Source organism: Thamnophis sirtalis, unplaced genomic scaffold (assembly GCF_051295495.1).
Source record: "Thamnophis sirtalis isolate CommonGarterSnake01/CBP01778 unplaced genomic scaffold, rThaSir2_p1.2 scaffold_3, whole genome shotgun sequence".
Lineage (NCBI taxonomy): Eukaryota > Metazoa > Chordata > Lepidosauria > Squamata > Natricidae > Thamnophis > Thamnophis sirtalis.
Genome location: NW_028261383.1, coordinates 70,549,878 through 70,566,907, shown reverse-complemented (window position 1 = coordinate 70,566,907; position 17,030 = coordinate 70,549,878). Strand labels below are relative to the sequence as shown.

The 17,030-nt window shown below is 36.7% G+C and overlaps 1 protein-coding gene across 3 annotated transcripts; it reads left to right on the top strand.

Annotated features, from left to right (window-relative positions):
• The first annotated feature begins 634 nt into the window (after positions 1 to 634).
• On the top strand, positions 635 to 14,397 carry LOC106542306 (haloacid dehalogenase-like hydrolase domain-containing 5). 3 transcript variants are annotated; one of them, XM_014057995.2, is made up of 8 exons: positions 635 to 803; positions 5,572 to 5,781; positions 6,704 to 6,816; positions 7,322 to 7,415; positions 8,804 to 8,837; positions 9,712 to 9,883; positions 10,881 to 11,069; positions 13,595 to 14,397. In XM_014057995.2, the coding sequence occupies exons 1-8, from the start codon at positions 672 to 674 to the stop codon at positions 14,007 to 14,009; spliced, it is 1,359 nt and encodes a 452-aa protein (XP_013913470.2). In that variant the 5' UTR covers positions 635 to 671; the 3' UTR covers positions 14,010 to 14,397. The 3 variants fall into 3 exon arrangements, with proteins under 3 accessions (XP_013913470.2, XP_087565225.1, XP_087565224.1); XM_087709099.1 differs by having other exon boundaries at positions 635 to 914; positions 9,715 to 9,883; XM_087709098.1 differs by having other exon boundaries at positions 635 to 914.
• Positions 14,398 to 17,030: the final 2,633 nt, after the last annotated feature.

Below are 17,030 nucleotides of genomic sequence, written 5' to 3'. Positions count from 1 at the left end.
AAATTGCTATTCGTTAATTAAAATTTAGATTTTGAAAATGGGTTCAATACAAATTTATTTTTGTGAAAATCAGATTGTTGCTGCTATAAATTTTTCCCCCCCAAATGGAAATTAGATTAGGAGCATCTTTCTTTACTGAAATCCCTACTTTCGGATAGCGACTCAGCTTTCCATATGCTTGTTAATCATTTTATCGAATTTAGGTAAAATAGTCTTGCATATACAGGCTCTCTACCTTTTTTTAAAAATCAAAATCCAGCAATATCTTTGTTTTTCCTACCAACGGGGCAAAATTGCAAAAAGGGAAAAAATGACAAGCCCCTATGCAAACTGTCCATCATCGCCCGCAAAAGAAAGGCGAATAAGAACTTGAGTTACGTAACCATCGGCAAAGGGAAGCGGAGCGCCGATTTCTCTCCTCAGGTCCCTGTAGAAACGCCGGAGGCGACGAACTACGCGAAAGAGCATGTCAGTGGTGCCTAGCAGGCTCCGCCTCTTGGAGTAACGTAGAGCAAAAGGGGGCGGCCCCGTAGAAAAGCATTAGGGAGAAGCCGGCGTCGGCTTTCTGGTCGTGGCCGCGCTGGCGCTGTGGCGCTCGCTGCTCTCCTGGGAGCCTCTCGGGCAGGAGGGCTGCCTGGGTCTTGGGCGAGCCCGCGCAAGGGACGGGCGCTATGCGGGGCCCGCTGCCCCTCCTCTGCCGGCGTCTTCAAAGAACTCTGGCTGCGGGAGCTCCGGGGAGGGTCAGGCTTTGCCACGAGGCTCCGGCTCCCGCAGCTTCCGGAGGGAGCAAAGGTAGAGCCCAGGTAAGAGGGGCTCGCTCGCTTTTTCTCGCCTCGGGATGTCGTGGGGGAGGGAGCGTTTTGGGAAGCCCCTTCCCCCGTCGCTCCCTTGAGTCCCGCACATCCCCGACCCAAGTAAGCCCCGAGAGCGTTAAGGTGTAGCGGGGGCTCTTTCTTTCCGTGCTGGGGTGGCGTTTCTTTCAAACTGGAGCAGAAGGGGAGGGGAAGAAAAGCCTGGCGCCATCTGCTTTCGGAAGACCCTGCCGTACGCGGAGAAGGGGGTGGGGGGTGTTTATGTAATAAACTGAAACTTCGCGCTTTCGTGGGTCTGAATGCCGGAATTGAGGTGGGAAGGGAAGCAAACACAGAAGGTCTTGCCGGTTAAGATCACTTTTCTTCTCGTTTTCATTTCACGCTTACTGCCACTTTCCCCACTTTGGAGGAAACGGGTCAGCTAGGGAAAGCAGAATTCGTTACTTTCCAGCTCTGGGTTTCTCAGAAGAGAGCTATGCCAGGACTTCACCCCTTTTTCAAGCAGACAGCAATGGGTTTTGGGGACCCGGTTGTTTTTGGTTGTTGTTGTTACTCTTTTTGCTCAGGAGCAGCCATTCGGTTCCTGTCAAATCGGATAGGGATGATGATTGCTTCTGCTCCTGTCCGTTTTCTTTAAAACTCTGGTCCTTTCATTATGGACTGGCTGGACTTTTGATGAAGGAAAAGTCTTGAATTCCTGACCAAATACATAAGATCGCACTCCTGGGTAGTGTGAAACTTATATTTAATGAGTTCTTGAGAAGTTCACCAAACTGTTAACGTGCATGCTCTGATTTGAGTGATCAAGAATTGGTATTCCAAAATATTTGCTGTACATTCTCAGTTCATTTTAAGCGGGGTTATCTTGTTTGAAACAATTCATGCAGAGAAGAGTTTGCCTTAAATGATAAAGATTGCTAATGTTTTCTTTCTTAATCGTCCTGGTTTACAAGCATGTGCTTTTTTTTTAGTCATCCCTGAGTTAACCAAACATAGGAATTCTGTGTTGTTTGCTAGCTGGAGAAAACCTTCAGGCTAGGAGTTGTATATAAAGCTTCTTAACATTTCAAGTTTAAGCATAGTTATTTGGGCTCAAGTAACCTGTCTCAACTAGTAGCACTCTTTTTGTAATCATCACTACTGCTGTAGTTCCTTAAGCAAGGAACTGTGTACTAGGTGGGGGAAAGAGTGCATAAATTATTATTACGTTTAGTTTAGAGGAGGATCAGATTCAGAGTTAACAATGTTAACTCTAAATATTAAGATTCACAAATTAGCATTAATCTTTGCATTCATTATCAATAGCCATACATGAGAAGGGGTTAGATGGGAACAATCAGTTGATAAATGTTTGCTGCAAAAACTAGGATAATGACAAACTCAAAAGAACATGCAGAATGCAGAAATCATTTAAACCCTTTTAGAGGCAGTGGTCATTGGAAACATCTGTTTTAACATCCAAGTACCAAAATAACATGCTGCACCTCTGTTTCTGTTCTCCATGTATAGGAACACTGCAAGCTGCAAATGCTGCTTCTTTGAATCACATGATGGGGGGTGGGATTAGAATGGAACAGTGGGCAACATTAGAAGCTGCTGCCCTTCTGCTTGTCCTATAGGGAAACACTATTTTTTTCCTGCTGTCCTGATCCTCCCCATTTTTAAATTTTCTTTTTGTTTTGCCAACTTCACTATCCCACCACATTTGGTATCATTCTGTCTTTATGGAGATGTCCTGCTGATGATCAGAGAGGATCCTAGTCCCTTTACATATCTTTTCCTAGATTATTTTGAACTCAGGGATGTTTGTTTCTTTAGAAAAAGCATAATGAAAAATACAGTAATGTTTGAAATTAGATACTACTCTCCTGTTGAAAGGCAGGCACAAATAAGAGCAAATCAACTTGGGATGCAACTTTGACATTAATGATAATGGGTTGCAATATTGTAAAAGGCATGAACTTTCAGGTTTTTCAGAAACATTTCATTGAATTATAAGTCATAATAAGATATATGAGGTGGCTAGATGGTTTGCTTTTGCAATGGGTATATTTTGCAATAGCCATTTGTTCATTCAGTTTGTTTTCATGTACAAAGAATAATCCCAAAGATAAAATGTGGGATTGTGTTCATACTTGCAGCCATGTATAAATCTGAGCCATCACTATTAGCAAATTCAAGCTGACTATTTAAAAAAGAGATTGCTGGACTTGTTACAGTCTTTTATTTCCCTTTTTGATTTTACATTTTTTAGCAATATGTTTCTACCTTTCAAAAGATCAAAATGTGCAGGCAACAGGGTTTTCTTTTTCTGTTGCACTGTACAGAAGTTGGACTTTGAAGAAGCAGGATGGGAAGTGTACTGAAACTTTTCAAATTTGGTGTTGGACAAAACCTGAAAATACTAAGACAACAAACCAACAGGCCATCAAACAAATCAAACCAGAGATCTCACTAATGGCAGACAAATGAGCAGACTGAAATGGTCATACTATGGACACATGCTAAAGACTTACTTATCTGGAGAAGCCAGTGATGCTGGGAAAGGGGGAAAGAAAAAGAAAAAGATGATGAATTTCATTGATAGCAATAATAAGTGTGCCATTGAAAGTCTGAAGAACCAGGTTGGGGACATATTCTCCTGGAGATAATCTATCTACAATACATGGTTTTGTTAAAAATTGATACCATCTTGATAAATAATCAATTCTACCTTTCAAACTGCTGTTTATTTTTTTTCCCTTCAGTGCTTTGGCAAATGGAATGCAGACATTATGCCAACAGTTTCTTTCTGGTTTCTGGGCAAAGCCAAACTAAAATGACTAATAATATGTTATTACTATCTCCATATTCCTTGTGGGCAAATGTGTAGTGAAATAATGCTGTAATTGGGCATATAAGTGCCAGTATCTAACTTGGCATAAATTTTTAATTCACTAAACTAACTACTTAAACATCTAATCATATAAAATATGGTTGTGAATACAGTGGGAGGACTCAGCCTTTGTATGTAAATACAAATATTGTACACTGGAAATTATGATTTTAATGATCCTCTTGTGCCTGATGCATAGAAAGGTTTGCCAAGTAGAAGTTTTGAGTTGTTTACACTTGGTCAATTTTCGTAATTGTACAAGTATATTGTAAAACAATTGCAGTAACACCATCTAGCAAAAATGGCAAAATAAACAAGTGCTGTCTTTCCTACATGTGAAATGGCACTTATAATAGGAAAACTACACTATATTCCTTTGAATTGATTCATGATATATTTCATACCAATGCATATTCTACTGTCATGACTTAATTCCCACTTATACTTTTCTAGCATCTAGTATTTGTGTAGATAGCTAACACCTAAACAAATTAAAAAGCAATATAAAGAAAGGCTGCTAATAGAATCCTCAATAAAAATGTTAAATATGTGCATTGTTGGATCCAGTTTTTGAACCAGAAAAGAAGGCATTTACAGAGAGATACTGGAATTCTTTTATTCTTTATTTCAAATATTTCAAACATTGAAAACCATAAAAGCATCGTGTACTTTTATTTGTTTTATATGCTTATTCTTTTCCCTAAGACTTAGATTTGATTATATTAAAACTTAGTATATGCTCAAATTATTGCAGTATGTGAACTATTAGAAAAATCTAATATGATTCTTGTCTTAGCTATGCCATAAGCTTCCAGTGGGAACATTTGAATTATACATTCATGTTCTCTGGAACATGTATTTTCAGACATTTTAAATGTTTTTATTTTTCTCTGTGAGAGTATATTTCTTTTTTGTAAAGTAAGAGTTTTGTAAGTTAAAACAAGCCAAAACATTAATATAATCCAATCCCTAATCAGACTTACTGTATAGAAATAACGGTTTAACAAATATATCTGAGTCAAAAACGTCAGAAGTGAGTTTGGTTTTTCCAGTAGCTGAGTTGGTTTTTCCAGTAGCTAAAATTCCTCTCTACATGATCCCTTTTTCTAATCTAGTTATTTAGTTAATATCTTATGCGACATAATGGACAAGTAGTCTTGGATAGATAGTTGGAAATAACATTATCTTTCTCAATATAAAAATATTTACTTTTCTTGTCAAGTTATATTAAATAGATTAATACAGGTAAAATTGGGTTTTCCAAATGTGACATGCCTATGCCCTATTGCTTCTACAAGTCAGCTGTCTGAGGCTGAGAACAACTTAAGGAACTTGGCATCTTACATTTTATAGCCTTGAGTTCATTGACATTGTATTATTACTAGATACCCAACAAAGGAGTATGGGAATTACAGCATACTATTCTTATGAAAAAAATTCCCAAATATCCACCATGACATGCTGCTCATGAACCAAATTTTTTTTAAGTTTCAGTGCCACACTTAATTTGTAATATTAATAATTTGTAATATGGCAGTGTGTTGATGATCTTGGCATGAATATATAGAATGTACAAATGCTAAAAGGAGTTTCCTGGAATAGTAGAACTAAAATCCCAATTCTGTTATAAAGCTTACTGTATAGCCTTGAGCTGAGCATAATCCTTGGTGTAAACAGCCTCACAAGATAATACTAGCCACTTCTAGCAATTTCACATGATTGCTGTAAATATACAATGAAAGGGAGGAGGAACCATGTATTTAAATGAAGTTCCTTGAAGCAAAGAAGAGTAACACTCTATACAAACATTTTATGAATTCAAGCTACATGATGTCTGGTTAATAACAAGATTTGTCTTTCTCTTGTTTCTGTCTTCCATTTCAGTTAAGTGTACAACCTACCTTTGGCATTCTGTTTGATATTGATGGAGTATTGGTACGAGGAAGGACCCCAATTCCTGCTGCCCGAAAAGCCTTTCAAAAACTACTTAATTCTCAGGGACAACTTTTGGTGCCTGTAGTATTTGTTACTAACGCAGGAAACTGTCTGTGTCAGAAGAAAGCAGACCAACTGTCCCATCTTCTTGAAGTTCCAGTAAGTAACTTTATTCCATCTATTGAAATGCTTGTCATTTTCTTTCTTCTCTAGAGTACATGAATTGGAAATGTTGTATATTTGTCTATAGCTTAGAATTTTGCCTTCAACTGATAGAAGCAGCTTTTTAAGCTTCATTACAAATCTTGTCATTTTTTAAAATTAAAACTAGCTGATAACCTGGCATTGCTTCTGTATTTATTTATCATAATCCTGTATTAGACAGGAAACCCCCTGATTTCGACGACAATTAAATTAGTTACAAATGTTTTCCCTGTGCCCCCAGAAGCGTCAAGAAAAGTGATATCTTAATTTAACCTTAATTTGTAATGTTAAATTTTCTCCCTTACCAGAGGGAGCCCCCTTTTTGAGTACTGTGAAGTGGTTACCATGGTGACTTCACTGCGCTGCACAGTAGAAGCCATTTTATGGCAGTACAGTAGAAGCCATTGCAAGACACAACAGGCTGTATCTTAGCAGAACACACACACTGAATGGTGTTAGGACTGTCTTACCTCCATAGTATTTGTTTCCAGAGGGTAAGTAATCTGTGTACCAAATTTGCTTGAAATTGCTGGAGGCATTCCAGAGTTATGCTGGAACACACACACACACACACACACACACACGCACATATACATACACACACACACACACCACACACACACACACGGATGGATGGATGGATGGATGGATAGATAGATAGATAGATAGATAGATAGATAGATAGATATTGTTCTACATTTCCCATTTCTTTTGGAAGCAATTTGGGGGATGAGACTTCCAAAGCACCACAAGAGTGGCCTCCATTCTCTCGAACCTTCAGAAGCCTTTTTCCCCAAATCACTGTAACAAATGGTCATAATTCAAGTGCTATCTGTACAAGAATGAAAACAGATTATCTACTTGTCCTCTCTCCTAGATTTCCAAAGACCAAGTTATGATGTCCCACAGTCCTTTGCGAATGTTCAGGCGTTATCATGACAAATGTGTTCTTGTATCAGGACAAGGCCCGCTCCTTGACATCGCTAAGCAGTATCCTTGGAAATACTGGGTTCATTCTGCATTGGGCTGAAGATGCATGATAGGGAGATGTGCTAGTTAAGCATGTGGTGTGTATTGTTTTTGCCTCAAGATTCAAAGATACATTTTGTAGAGAAAGCAGAAAACGTCTCCCATCAACTCCATGAATTTAGGAAATCTCAAATGGGATGATACACAATGTAAAAAGATAAGACAAACTAAGAAGGGGGAGTAGATCTCCTTTGCCTCCTGACTCCTTGAATCAATTCCACTAATCCAACGTTCCTCTTTCTTTGAGTAGAGTTAAATATTTTCAAAGCAAAGTTCCTAAAAATAAGTTTGAAGCCATTTATTAGGAACTCTCATAAATGTTTCAGATTGGAATGTACTGTAAATTATAAAGGACTTAGAATATGTCTGTCTCTGCCATTTAAATTTATTATTTAGGGAATGCAAAACAAATATGCCTTTCATTAAAACATAGATGCATTGCTATCCATAACCAATATGTCATTAGTCTTGGATTTTGTCGGCCTATTACAATTGACAGGTTGCGAGAAACCTATCCCTTATTGGACATGGTAGATCATGACAGAAGACCTAAAGTTTTGGTAGGTGTACTGTACTTTATCTCTTTTTCTCTTTAATAATTCCTTTCACATATTTTACTTTGTAATTACAGTAGTCTATTGGGCTGCTAATTTGGTTGTCAAAAGTTATGCACTGTGTACACAAATGATGTATTTAAAATATCTTTCTTTGCATCATTCGTAGCACTTAAAAGATTGCACTCTTTCTTCTTAGAGTTTCTCAATATTGACTGATCCTAGAACAGATTTGATAGCAGCCAAGAGAGCAACTGAGGAAATGCTACCAATGACTAATAACACAAAGGTTCAAGTATTGTAGTAGGGAAGAGGGCAAAGAGGGCAAAGAGGGCAGCAGAATTGGACTAATCCAGTTTGTTCAGTTGAGTCTCTCCTGACATCTGGAGTTCATGTCAATTAGCTATACAGGCTTGCTTGTTTTGCAGGAAGGAGTGGTTATAGTTTGTTATTTTGGATGCAGCTGTTTTGCTCTTTCTCTGGTAAGCACATTATGATGTAGATGTTACTGGTATACCATTTTGCAGCAAACACACATGCAGCTTCAGAAAAGAGAAAGCAGAGTAAAATAATTTAATTCAGTAGAGTGTTGAAAGTAATTGACCTGATCTGCCAATTTTAGGATATAGTTTAGTTCAGGTGTCCCCAGTCTTTTCCCATGATTACTTGAAAGCATTGTCTTGAGCGAGGTTGGCAAAGTTTGCTTGCCAGGCAAAACAACTGAAGTTACCCATAGCCTTTCATGTGATATTCCATAATCCCCAATCAGCCTCCTCATACTTATAGACTGTAAATTTTAACTGTGAAGATGAAATTCAGCATATGCCATCGAATGTGTATGTTATAAAAACATTAAAAATTGAATACAGAAGAATGCATGGATGTGTTTTTCATCTTCACATCTGTGATATAGTGCTGTTGAACATAATGCATCTTCTACAGATCAAATGAGCTGCAATTGAATATGTGGAAATGACATGAGGTTAATAGTATAGTTAAGAGTTCAGATGATCACAGGTGTACAGTCAGAAGAATGGAGGAAGAAGTTCTGGTGGCATATTGAATTATGGCTAAGAAGATAAGTGATATGTTAGAGAGGATTCTGTGTTATAAACACAGAAGACATTTCTAAGACACATTGACAATTATATGGACTTTTTTACAGCAAGGTTATGGGAGGAAACATTCAAGATCTAAGACACAAGTGTGCAAGTTATATAAATGGGAAGTATCTCCTTATATTTGTGATGACTGATTTTAATTTTAGAGGTGCTGGGAATTTAATCAGAACATGGTCTGTGCCCATAATGTTGAGGGGTTTGTTTACTTTGTTTCTTCTTTGTGCTAATAAAGGATACTTTTCTTAGTAAATATAATTTGTTTTTAATTTGTAGCACTTACCCACAGTGGAATTCCCCAAGATTGAAGGTCAGTATGTCTAGATGTTTATGTTTAATTCTGAAATTTACTCCCAAGTAAAATGGACTGCTTTGTGATAGCTCTGAAAGCATTTTGCTAATTTTTGCTAGCTGCTGTGATACATCTGAATAAGAATGTGACAGTCATAATAAACAATATATACATCATTTTACAATGATACTGACAGTTTGTTCATTTTTATTTGTTTCTTTGATTTTTCTACCATCTACATTATAAATCTACCATTAATGTTAAGCTGTAAAGTTTCTAGTTCTTTACCAAACCTCATTCTTACAGTTTCAATTTCATATGAGATTTAAAAACTAATGAAAAAGCTAGTAATGTGAATTTTAAAGTAGCATCATAATTATTATTCTGTGCTAATTCATGTTACAGATGTTGTTTGTAATTATATTCCACTGGCAATTTACATTTTTAAAAAATGGTTTTTGTACAGTTTGATTTCTTTCTTGTGTTTTTTGTCTATTTCTAAAAAGAAAAAGAACATTAAATACAAAGTAATTATTTTTTAAAAAAAATATCAGTGCACACACACCAATGTAATGTTACCCCAAGTGGTTTTTGTGATACTTTAAAAAAAAAATCTGCATTTTAAGATGTGCTAATTTTTATGTATTTATTTGCTGCTAAATTTTGATGGCATGATCACAGCAGCCTTTATGAGCTGATTAAAAATAAATTCAATGATTAAATGCAATCGATTCAATGATTAAATGCAGCCCAGGCCCATGGTTTGCCTATTCTTGTTATAGTGTACATGAACTAGTGTGCATGAAGTAACAAAGTGTGTTGGTTATTTTGCATTAAGAAATAGCTTATAATCACCCACATGTAACACATTGATATTGTGCTTATCTTACAGCAGTTATTTTGTTTGGTGAGCCAGTGAGGTGGGAAACCAACTTACAATTGATAATAGACGTTCTTTTGACAAGTGGCTATCCTGGAAATCCTTATGAACGAACGTATCCACATATTCCTGTATTGGCTTGTAATATGGACTTGATGTGGGCAGCTGAAGCTCAATCCCCAAGGTAAGGCAAAGATGCTAGTTCTGGGGGTACTTTTCTTTAGGTTCTAACATAGATTCTCAACTACTATGTACCATAGTCAAAGATGTGTCGTGTCATAATTGTGTGATCAGAGACGGAATTGGTGATTGTTCAATGAATATATCCAAAGCTTGAATTAATATTTGGGTAGTGACAAGATCTTCCCTCTCATTTAAAATGCACTTATTGCTTTGTCAGCCACCTGGAAGAATGTAGAAATCCATTTTATATGTATAATGCCATTTTGGCATTTCCAATGATAACCGATGCTTGGGATACCATCCTGATAAATCCTGAAAGAAAAAGAAAAAGAGAGGCCTCTCATAATAAGAGCAATTCTATGGGAAAAAGCTTGGCTGGAAATACTACTTTGAGATGCATTACAAGTATCATTGAAAACACAAGAAATCTAGTTTTTGTGTGCAGGTATACATAGAATAAAGTTAATTGTTTTATTTATAGTACATGTATATCTCAGTTTGTCAAACCTAATTGAATTGCCAATTAGACTACTGTTGTAATAGTTGACTGCTACTACATATAGCATATGTAACTTCTGCTTCTGAGTTAATGCCTTTTTCTCTTGAAATTAAACTGTTATTTTTCTCTGATTCTAACCATAGCATTGGTGTTTGTTTGTTTTTTGTGGTCCTGCCCAAAGCATCAAGATAATATTCTCACAGTAAACTTAATTAATTCAGCCTTATAAACGTTTTGTGGAGGCTATCTTGCCCAGATGTTTTTTTTCCTACATCATTAAAATGTTTTGGCATGTTTCTTCAACTTTTAAGTAACTGCCAAGAATAATGTAGGCAGAAGAAAAAGTGAGTCAAAACAATCTTGCCTTATAATTCGCAGAGGAGAAGCTAAGGATTTGGATGAATAGTATATATAAAATTCTTCCTTTTAATGTAATACATTACTTTTATCCTAGTCAACAATATAATTCTATTGACCAAATTTTATTTCTGTGTTTCAGGTTTGGGCATGGAACATTTATGGTTTGTTTGGAAAATATTTATAAGAAGATCACTGGCAAAGAATTGAAATATGAAGCATTAATGGGAAAGCCTAGTGAAGTGACTTATCACTATGCAGAGTACCTCATTAGGACTCAAGCATTTGCAAAGCAGTGGAAGAGCCCTGTTCAAACGTTGTATGCCATTGGGTAGGAGATTTATTTTCTTCCCTCTCATTTGCTATCCTGCCCCCCCCTCCCCAACCACCAAAAGTTAAATTTCAGGCAAGCTATTGTTCCAAGTTAAATGGAGGTAGACAATTGAGAGGAGTATTTAGATAGCCCACTGAAAATATGTTGATTTCTAAAATAATTGTTTGGCAGGGTGCCAGTTCACTCTTGCTCTTTGAGACAGGTTAGACAGAAAACTAATAACAAAATCTGTCCCGTACTTCTACATATCACTACCCAATCTGCCAATTAATTTGAAACCTTCTTTTAAGATCTCGCTGCCTCTAGCAAAGAAAAGACTTGCTGCTGTGTACTTAAGTGTTACAATCATGTTTTCTTAATGGAATTGATTGGTCCCCAGCACCAGCTAAGGTTGCCTTGTAGTTCATGGATGTCATGCTTGAGATTTCAGTTCAAACACTACAGATTTCACTTTGGAAGAGCTATATGAGAGAACTTTTGAATAATTGGTTACTCATGTAATTGTACAGTTTCAGCTAAGCTTCAGATTGATTTTGAAAGTAATTTCATTGCAATATAATCCTGCCTATTGTAAAATGAGACTATTTAGCATGAAATGCCATTGCATGGCTGCCAATAAACAGGCAGCCTAGGAGTGCTGAAATGATCCAGCTTCCTTTATCTTCTATTTCTGTATTCCAGTTTACTGGGATTTCAGAATTGTAGTAATTCCGACATAATAAATTAAAGAAGCTTGCCCGGCGCCTTACCCAGTTTGTGCATTTCAGATTGTATTCATGCTTGTGGAAAACAGTGTTTAAAAAACCCTTTTCAATTGAAAGTTAAAATTCTGAGATGTCAAATTTTTTAAAATTTAATTGTCATCTGTGTTAAGTAAGCTCCCCATTGGAAGAGCGAATACGTTCAGTGAAGCGTTTGAGAGTTGTGTTGGAGAACACACAAACCAGCATACAGAGACACTGCAGTTTAAATAGGCTTTTACTTTTGTGGAAATAGAGGTATCAGAGTCCATCAAACAGTCCAAGTCATACACGGATAAGAAAGTCAGTCATCAATGTCTTTCAGTTAAGGGATAATCCAAATAACATAGTCCAGTATCATATAATCAGTTCAGTATTCAAAGTTTGCTAACACATGCAAAACTTACAATAGCTCATGGCACTTTCTAACAGCCAGCTTCCAAAACATTCAGATCAGATCAGCCCAGCATCTAACGAAACAGAGAGAGCTAACAGTCGTTCTGGCTCCCTCTTATGGCCGATTGAGGAAAACAGCAACCAATCACATTCTACAGTATGATTTAAAGAAATAGGTACAACATTGTTACATGATTTATATATTGCCAACCCAACCGTTAGAATTATATTCCTAACAATCTGTAACTTTTGGCAGTGTTGAGTGTGTCAATTTGATATTGGGATATGCATGAATTGGTTGCACTGTAAGAACACTCGCGAGGCTGTAACATGCTCATCTTCAAAATAATATTTTTTGCTTGCATTGAACTATAGTTTCGGCCATGTCCCATTGAGGAAATTGAAAGGTGACCTCAAAGACATTCCACTGGCAACAGATTAGAAAAGATTAGGTTCACACTTGCAACCTTAAAAAATTTATAAGTTTTTAAAATTTATTATTTTAAATACTTAAAATAACACAGGCAATTCTCAGTTAACTACCGCTTGTTCAGCAACCAGTCAAAGTTGTGACCAGGCTTATAACCAGTCCTCAGTGTTCTGGCCATCACAGCACCCCACAGCCACTTGATTGCTATTATAATGCTTGGTAACCAGCTCACACTTACGACAGTTGCAGCATCGCAGTCATGTGACTGCAGTCATTTGATCACCATTTGCAACCTTCTCTATTAGCTTCCCACAAGCAAAGCTGACAAGGAAAAGCACAAATTGCTCCTTTAAGTCGATTCTTCCACTTTTTCTCCTGAGGAATCTGCTACGCCAAGAGCTGTGGTGACATAGTGGTTACAATGCAGTACTGCAGGGTACTTCTGCTGACTGCCAGCTGCCTGCAATTTGGCAGTTTGAATCTCAACGGTTCCAGGTTGACTCAGCCTTCCGAGGTTGGTAAAATGAGGACCCAGACTGTTGGGGGCAATATACTGACATCCCCCTACCCACATTCCCAATTAGAGTCCCAATTACTATCATTATCCAAGGACCATCTGTACTCCTTAAATATTCCATTAAACTGCATTTGTCCAAAAGAATAAGAGGCCCAGTGCAATGCCATGCAGTAGGATTTGAGTTTAGAAAACTGCTGGATCAGGAGTAAAATTCCCGCAAAGGGAGCTTTGACATATATAGTTTCCCATGAAGAGAGGGTGGCACATTATGCAAAGAGTAGTTTATTTCCCACTCTAAGCACCTCTCCAAATTCATGGAGTTTTCAACTTCAGTCATGACTGAAGTTGAAAACTTTTGATAAATTGAACTCTGCTGCCCTAATAATTATACTTATACCTTCTATATTTTTGTTCCAATGGAATTTTCCTGGGTTTCTAGGGACAACCTGATGACAGATATTTATGGTGCTAATCTTTACAACCGCTACCTTGAAGAGAGGATCTCAAGAAGTTCTAAGGCTCATGTCCAGGCCAAAGCACTAGGGGGCACAAGATCTGCCACTGTTTCCCAGGAAGAGGAGCTTGAGAATTCTTGGGAAAATGAACTTGCATCAGCTACTGCCACAAGATGTACGTCTGTTCTTGTTTGCACCGGAGTTTATAACCCTCACACAGAGGTGCCTTCTGATACAAGGGAGAACATCACTGAGACTGTCTTTCATGGTCACAGGGATTTCAGATTTGATCCTGCTTTAGTAGAACCAAACCACGTAGTGTCAGATGTTGAAGCTGCTGTTGATCTCATCTTCCAACTGGAAAACTTTGCACCACATAAAAGCTGCAGGACTTCCTAATGACTTTGTGATGCTGTTATATTCCTTTTCCTTCTGAAAAACTAAGAGGGGTACTTAATATCAAACAGCCTCTAACATACTAATGTTTTTTATAAGTAACATTTCTACTACATTTCTAAAAAAAAAAAAAAAAAAACTAACCCAGAAGAGTACACCCCATATATTTCTTTTCTGCACCAATTTATTTTAATGACTAAAACGATTATGAATTGTACTTTTTTAATGAATTTTCTTCTAAATATTGACTCCTGGTTCAGAGATCCCAGTTTTCAGATTTAATTATTAATGTTAAACAGATGTGTTTGGCAGTCAAAATTGTAAAACAAGTATGCTATTAAACTCCATACATTGCACTTAATTCCCAAGGAATTAAAATGTCCCTTTCTAGTATCCAACTTTTTCTTTATTTCATTACCTTCCCTTGGGTCAATGCTCTGTGTGAACCACGAAAACTGTATGTTGATGCTTTCCTTTTGTAATTCGATTTGAGATTGAATGACCAAATTCATAAGTGAACAAAAAGGCTTTCCCCATGGTAGGTATATGCAGAATTGATTAAAATGAATGGGGTTTGCAGGATAGCAAATACAATTTTGCTCAAATCCCACTTTGAATAAGCTGCCTAAAGTTGTTTCTGTCAGACTTTGCCCTTTGGGTTTTATTATTAATCAATCTGGTGTTTTTGCTGCACTGAACAGCAGGATTTAGTAGTTCCTTGAGCTTTTAGTTTTAACTTGAAACACGACAAGGGCAATCAGGTACTGATAAGATAATGTTTTCTCTTCCTTTTGCTACTAAATGTTACATGCTTAATTTTTAAGGACTACGTATCTCATAATGTAAACTATAAATTTTATGTCTTCTTTGAAACTTTCTGTTAACTGCAGCAGTCTGTCCAGTAAAATATTTTCTATTTTAGAAAGCACAAATTTTTGTTCAGCATTCGAATCCCTCTTTAAAGTCTTTTTAGTTGGCAGCTATCCATTATCTCTAATTTCTTCATTTTGTTCTTGAGACAGTTAATGTTCCTATATGTATTTTCTTATCCTGTTTAGTTTTTGTTATAAATCTGTGGAAAGAAACTTTATGAAAAACTTTAATAGTGCAAGCCCATATTGTCTTTTCACACAAACATTTTAACATGTGTTACTCTTAATAAGTTTTAATAGGAAACCCTACTAATCTCTTTTCTAGGTTTTTTTTCTTCTGCACATTTTTCATCAGTTTTTTTAGAACATGGCCTCCATCCGTATAATTTTTTGGCTTCCACACTTCTGTTTATACTTTGTTATTAAAATGGCCTTTGTCCACTTATTAAATATGAAGGGCAAACACAGAACTAATTCAATATTTTTGTTACAGCAGTCATTTACTCTTTCATGCAAATCTTTATTTACCCAGAAGGTTTTGAATATCATCAGTATTTAATCAATTTATACATTGTGTTGCATAGCAAGGAATATAATTTTTTGGGAAATCCCCTACAGAAGATTTGTGTTTTGCTAAGAACACAGTTGTAAATAATTTCATTTGGACTTCATGTTTCTCTCCTTCACACATTCATTTACTGTGTTTCCCCTAAAATAAGACAGGGTCTTATTTTCTTTTGACTCCCGAAAGAAGCACTTGGCCTTATTTTCGGGAAGGTCTTATTATTTTTGAAGTGCAGGAGGTGGCGAGTATGGTTACCTCATGGTTGCTGCTATGTTGCAATATTTACAGGGAGAGCTTATTTTAGCACATGCGCTCAAAAGCCTGATTAGGCTTATTATCCAGGGAGGTCCTATTTTCAGGGAAACAGAGTAATCTATTTCAGACACTCCCCCAATTTTCTATGGATTTTAAGGCATACTTGGAACTCTGTAAGCTTTTCAGATTAGTTTGGTTCCTTTTTTCTTTCTTTTTTCAAAGTTTCAGGTCTTTTTTGTTTCACTTGGGTAAGACTTAGCTTTTTTAAAAAAAGAAGAACTCTGCTTTCCATGCTGGCATAGTTAGTTGGTGATAGTTTTCCCAAACTTTGCAGTATGGAAAATGCTCATTCTAGAGAAACTGAAACTTTCATTTTTTTCTTTTAACCTAACTATAATCCTTACTTCTTTTTAAAAAATGGGAAAATGTTTATACAGATGACTAAATTTTTCAAAATCTTATTTAAAAAGAAAAAAGAAAAAAAGTAGCGGTTGAAATTGCTACTGCTGGACAGCCTCCATATGAGCAACCTTATGAAAGGTATTATGTTCTCCAAAAAAGCAACCACGTCTGCTGCAGACTACTCCCACAAACTATTGCATTAAGCAGTAGCATGTTCACATGACTACAAGGAAGATATTACTTAATCACTGGTCAATCATTAGTGTTCTGATGATTAATCTTTACAAAACTATGAGTCTAGAGTCCTAGACTAAATAAAGCTATCGGACAAAAATGTATCTGAATATACTTTGTTCCAGTTCAACACTCACTCTTAAATTCAATCTGTTTTACCTAACTCTATGCCTAATCCTAAAGTCCCAGAATTTTCAGAAATTGGCATGCTGAATTGGAAGCCTGGGAATTGGAAATAGTGGTATATAGAAGAGACAGGGATGTCATCTTGTATGCAGGAGAATAGAACTGAGTGAGAACCTGATCATGATATCAGATATCAAAGAGGTAAGACTGGTGGTTTCTGGCAATCAACAAAAGACAACCACTGGGATGGGTGCAAACCTTGATGGATATGGCTAAGAAATAAAAACAGTGACCAATCACAGACTATATACATAACAGTACATCTAGAGCAGGATGTCAAACTCGTGGCCCAGATGCATCACACGCTGGGTTTAGCAAAGGGGGAAAAGTTGCAATATGTCACTGATGACAACATGATGCCGCAAGTTTTACACCCCTGATCTATATGGAATAGAAAAGCTTTCAGCCTTCAGAACTGAGACCAAATAAGATTGATGAGGGATGATGATGAACAAAAAAGGAAGAGAGAAGGAAACCCAACTTGAATATAGCTGAGTTTGCTACCTTCCT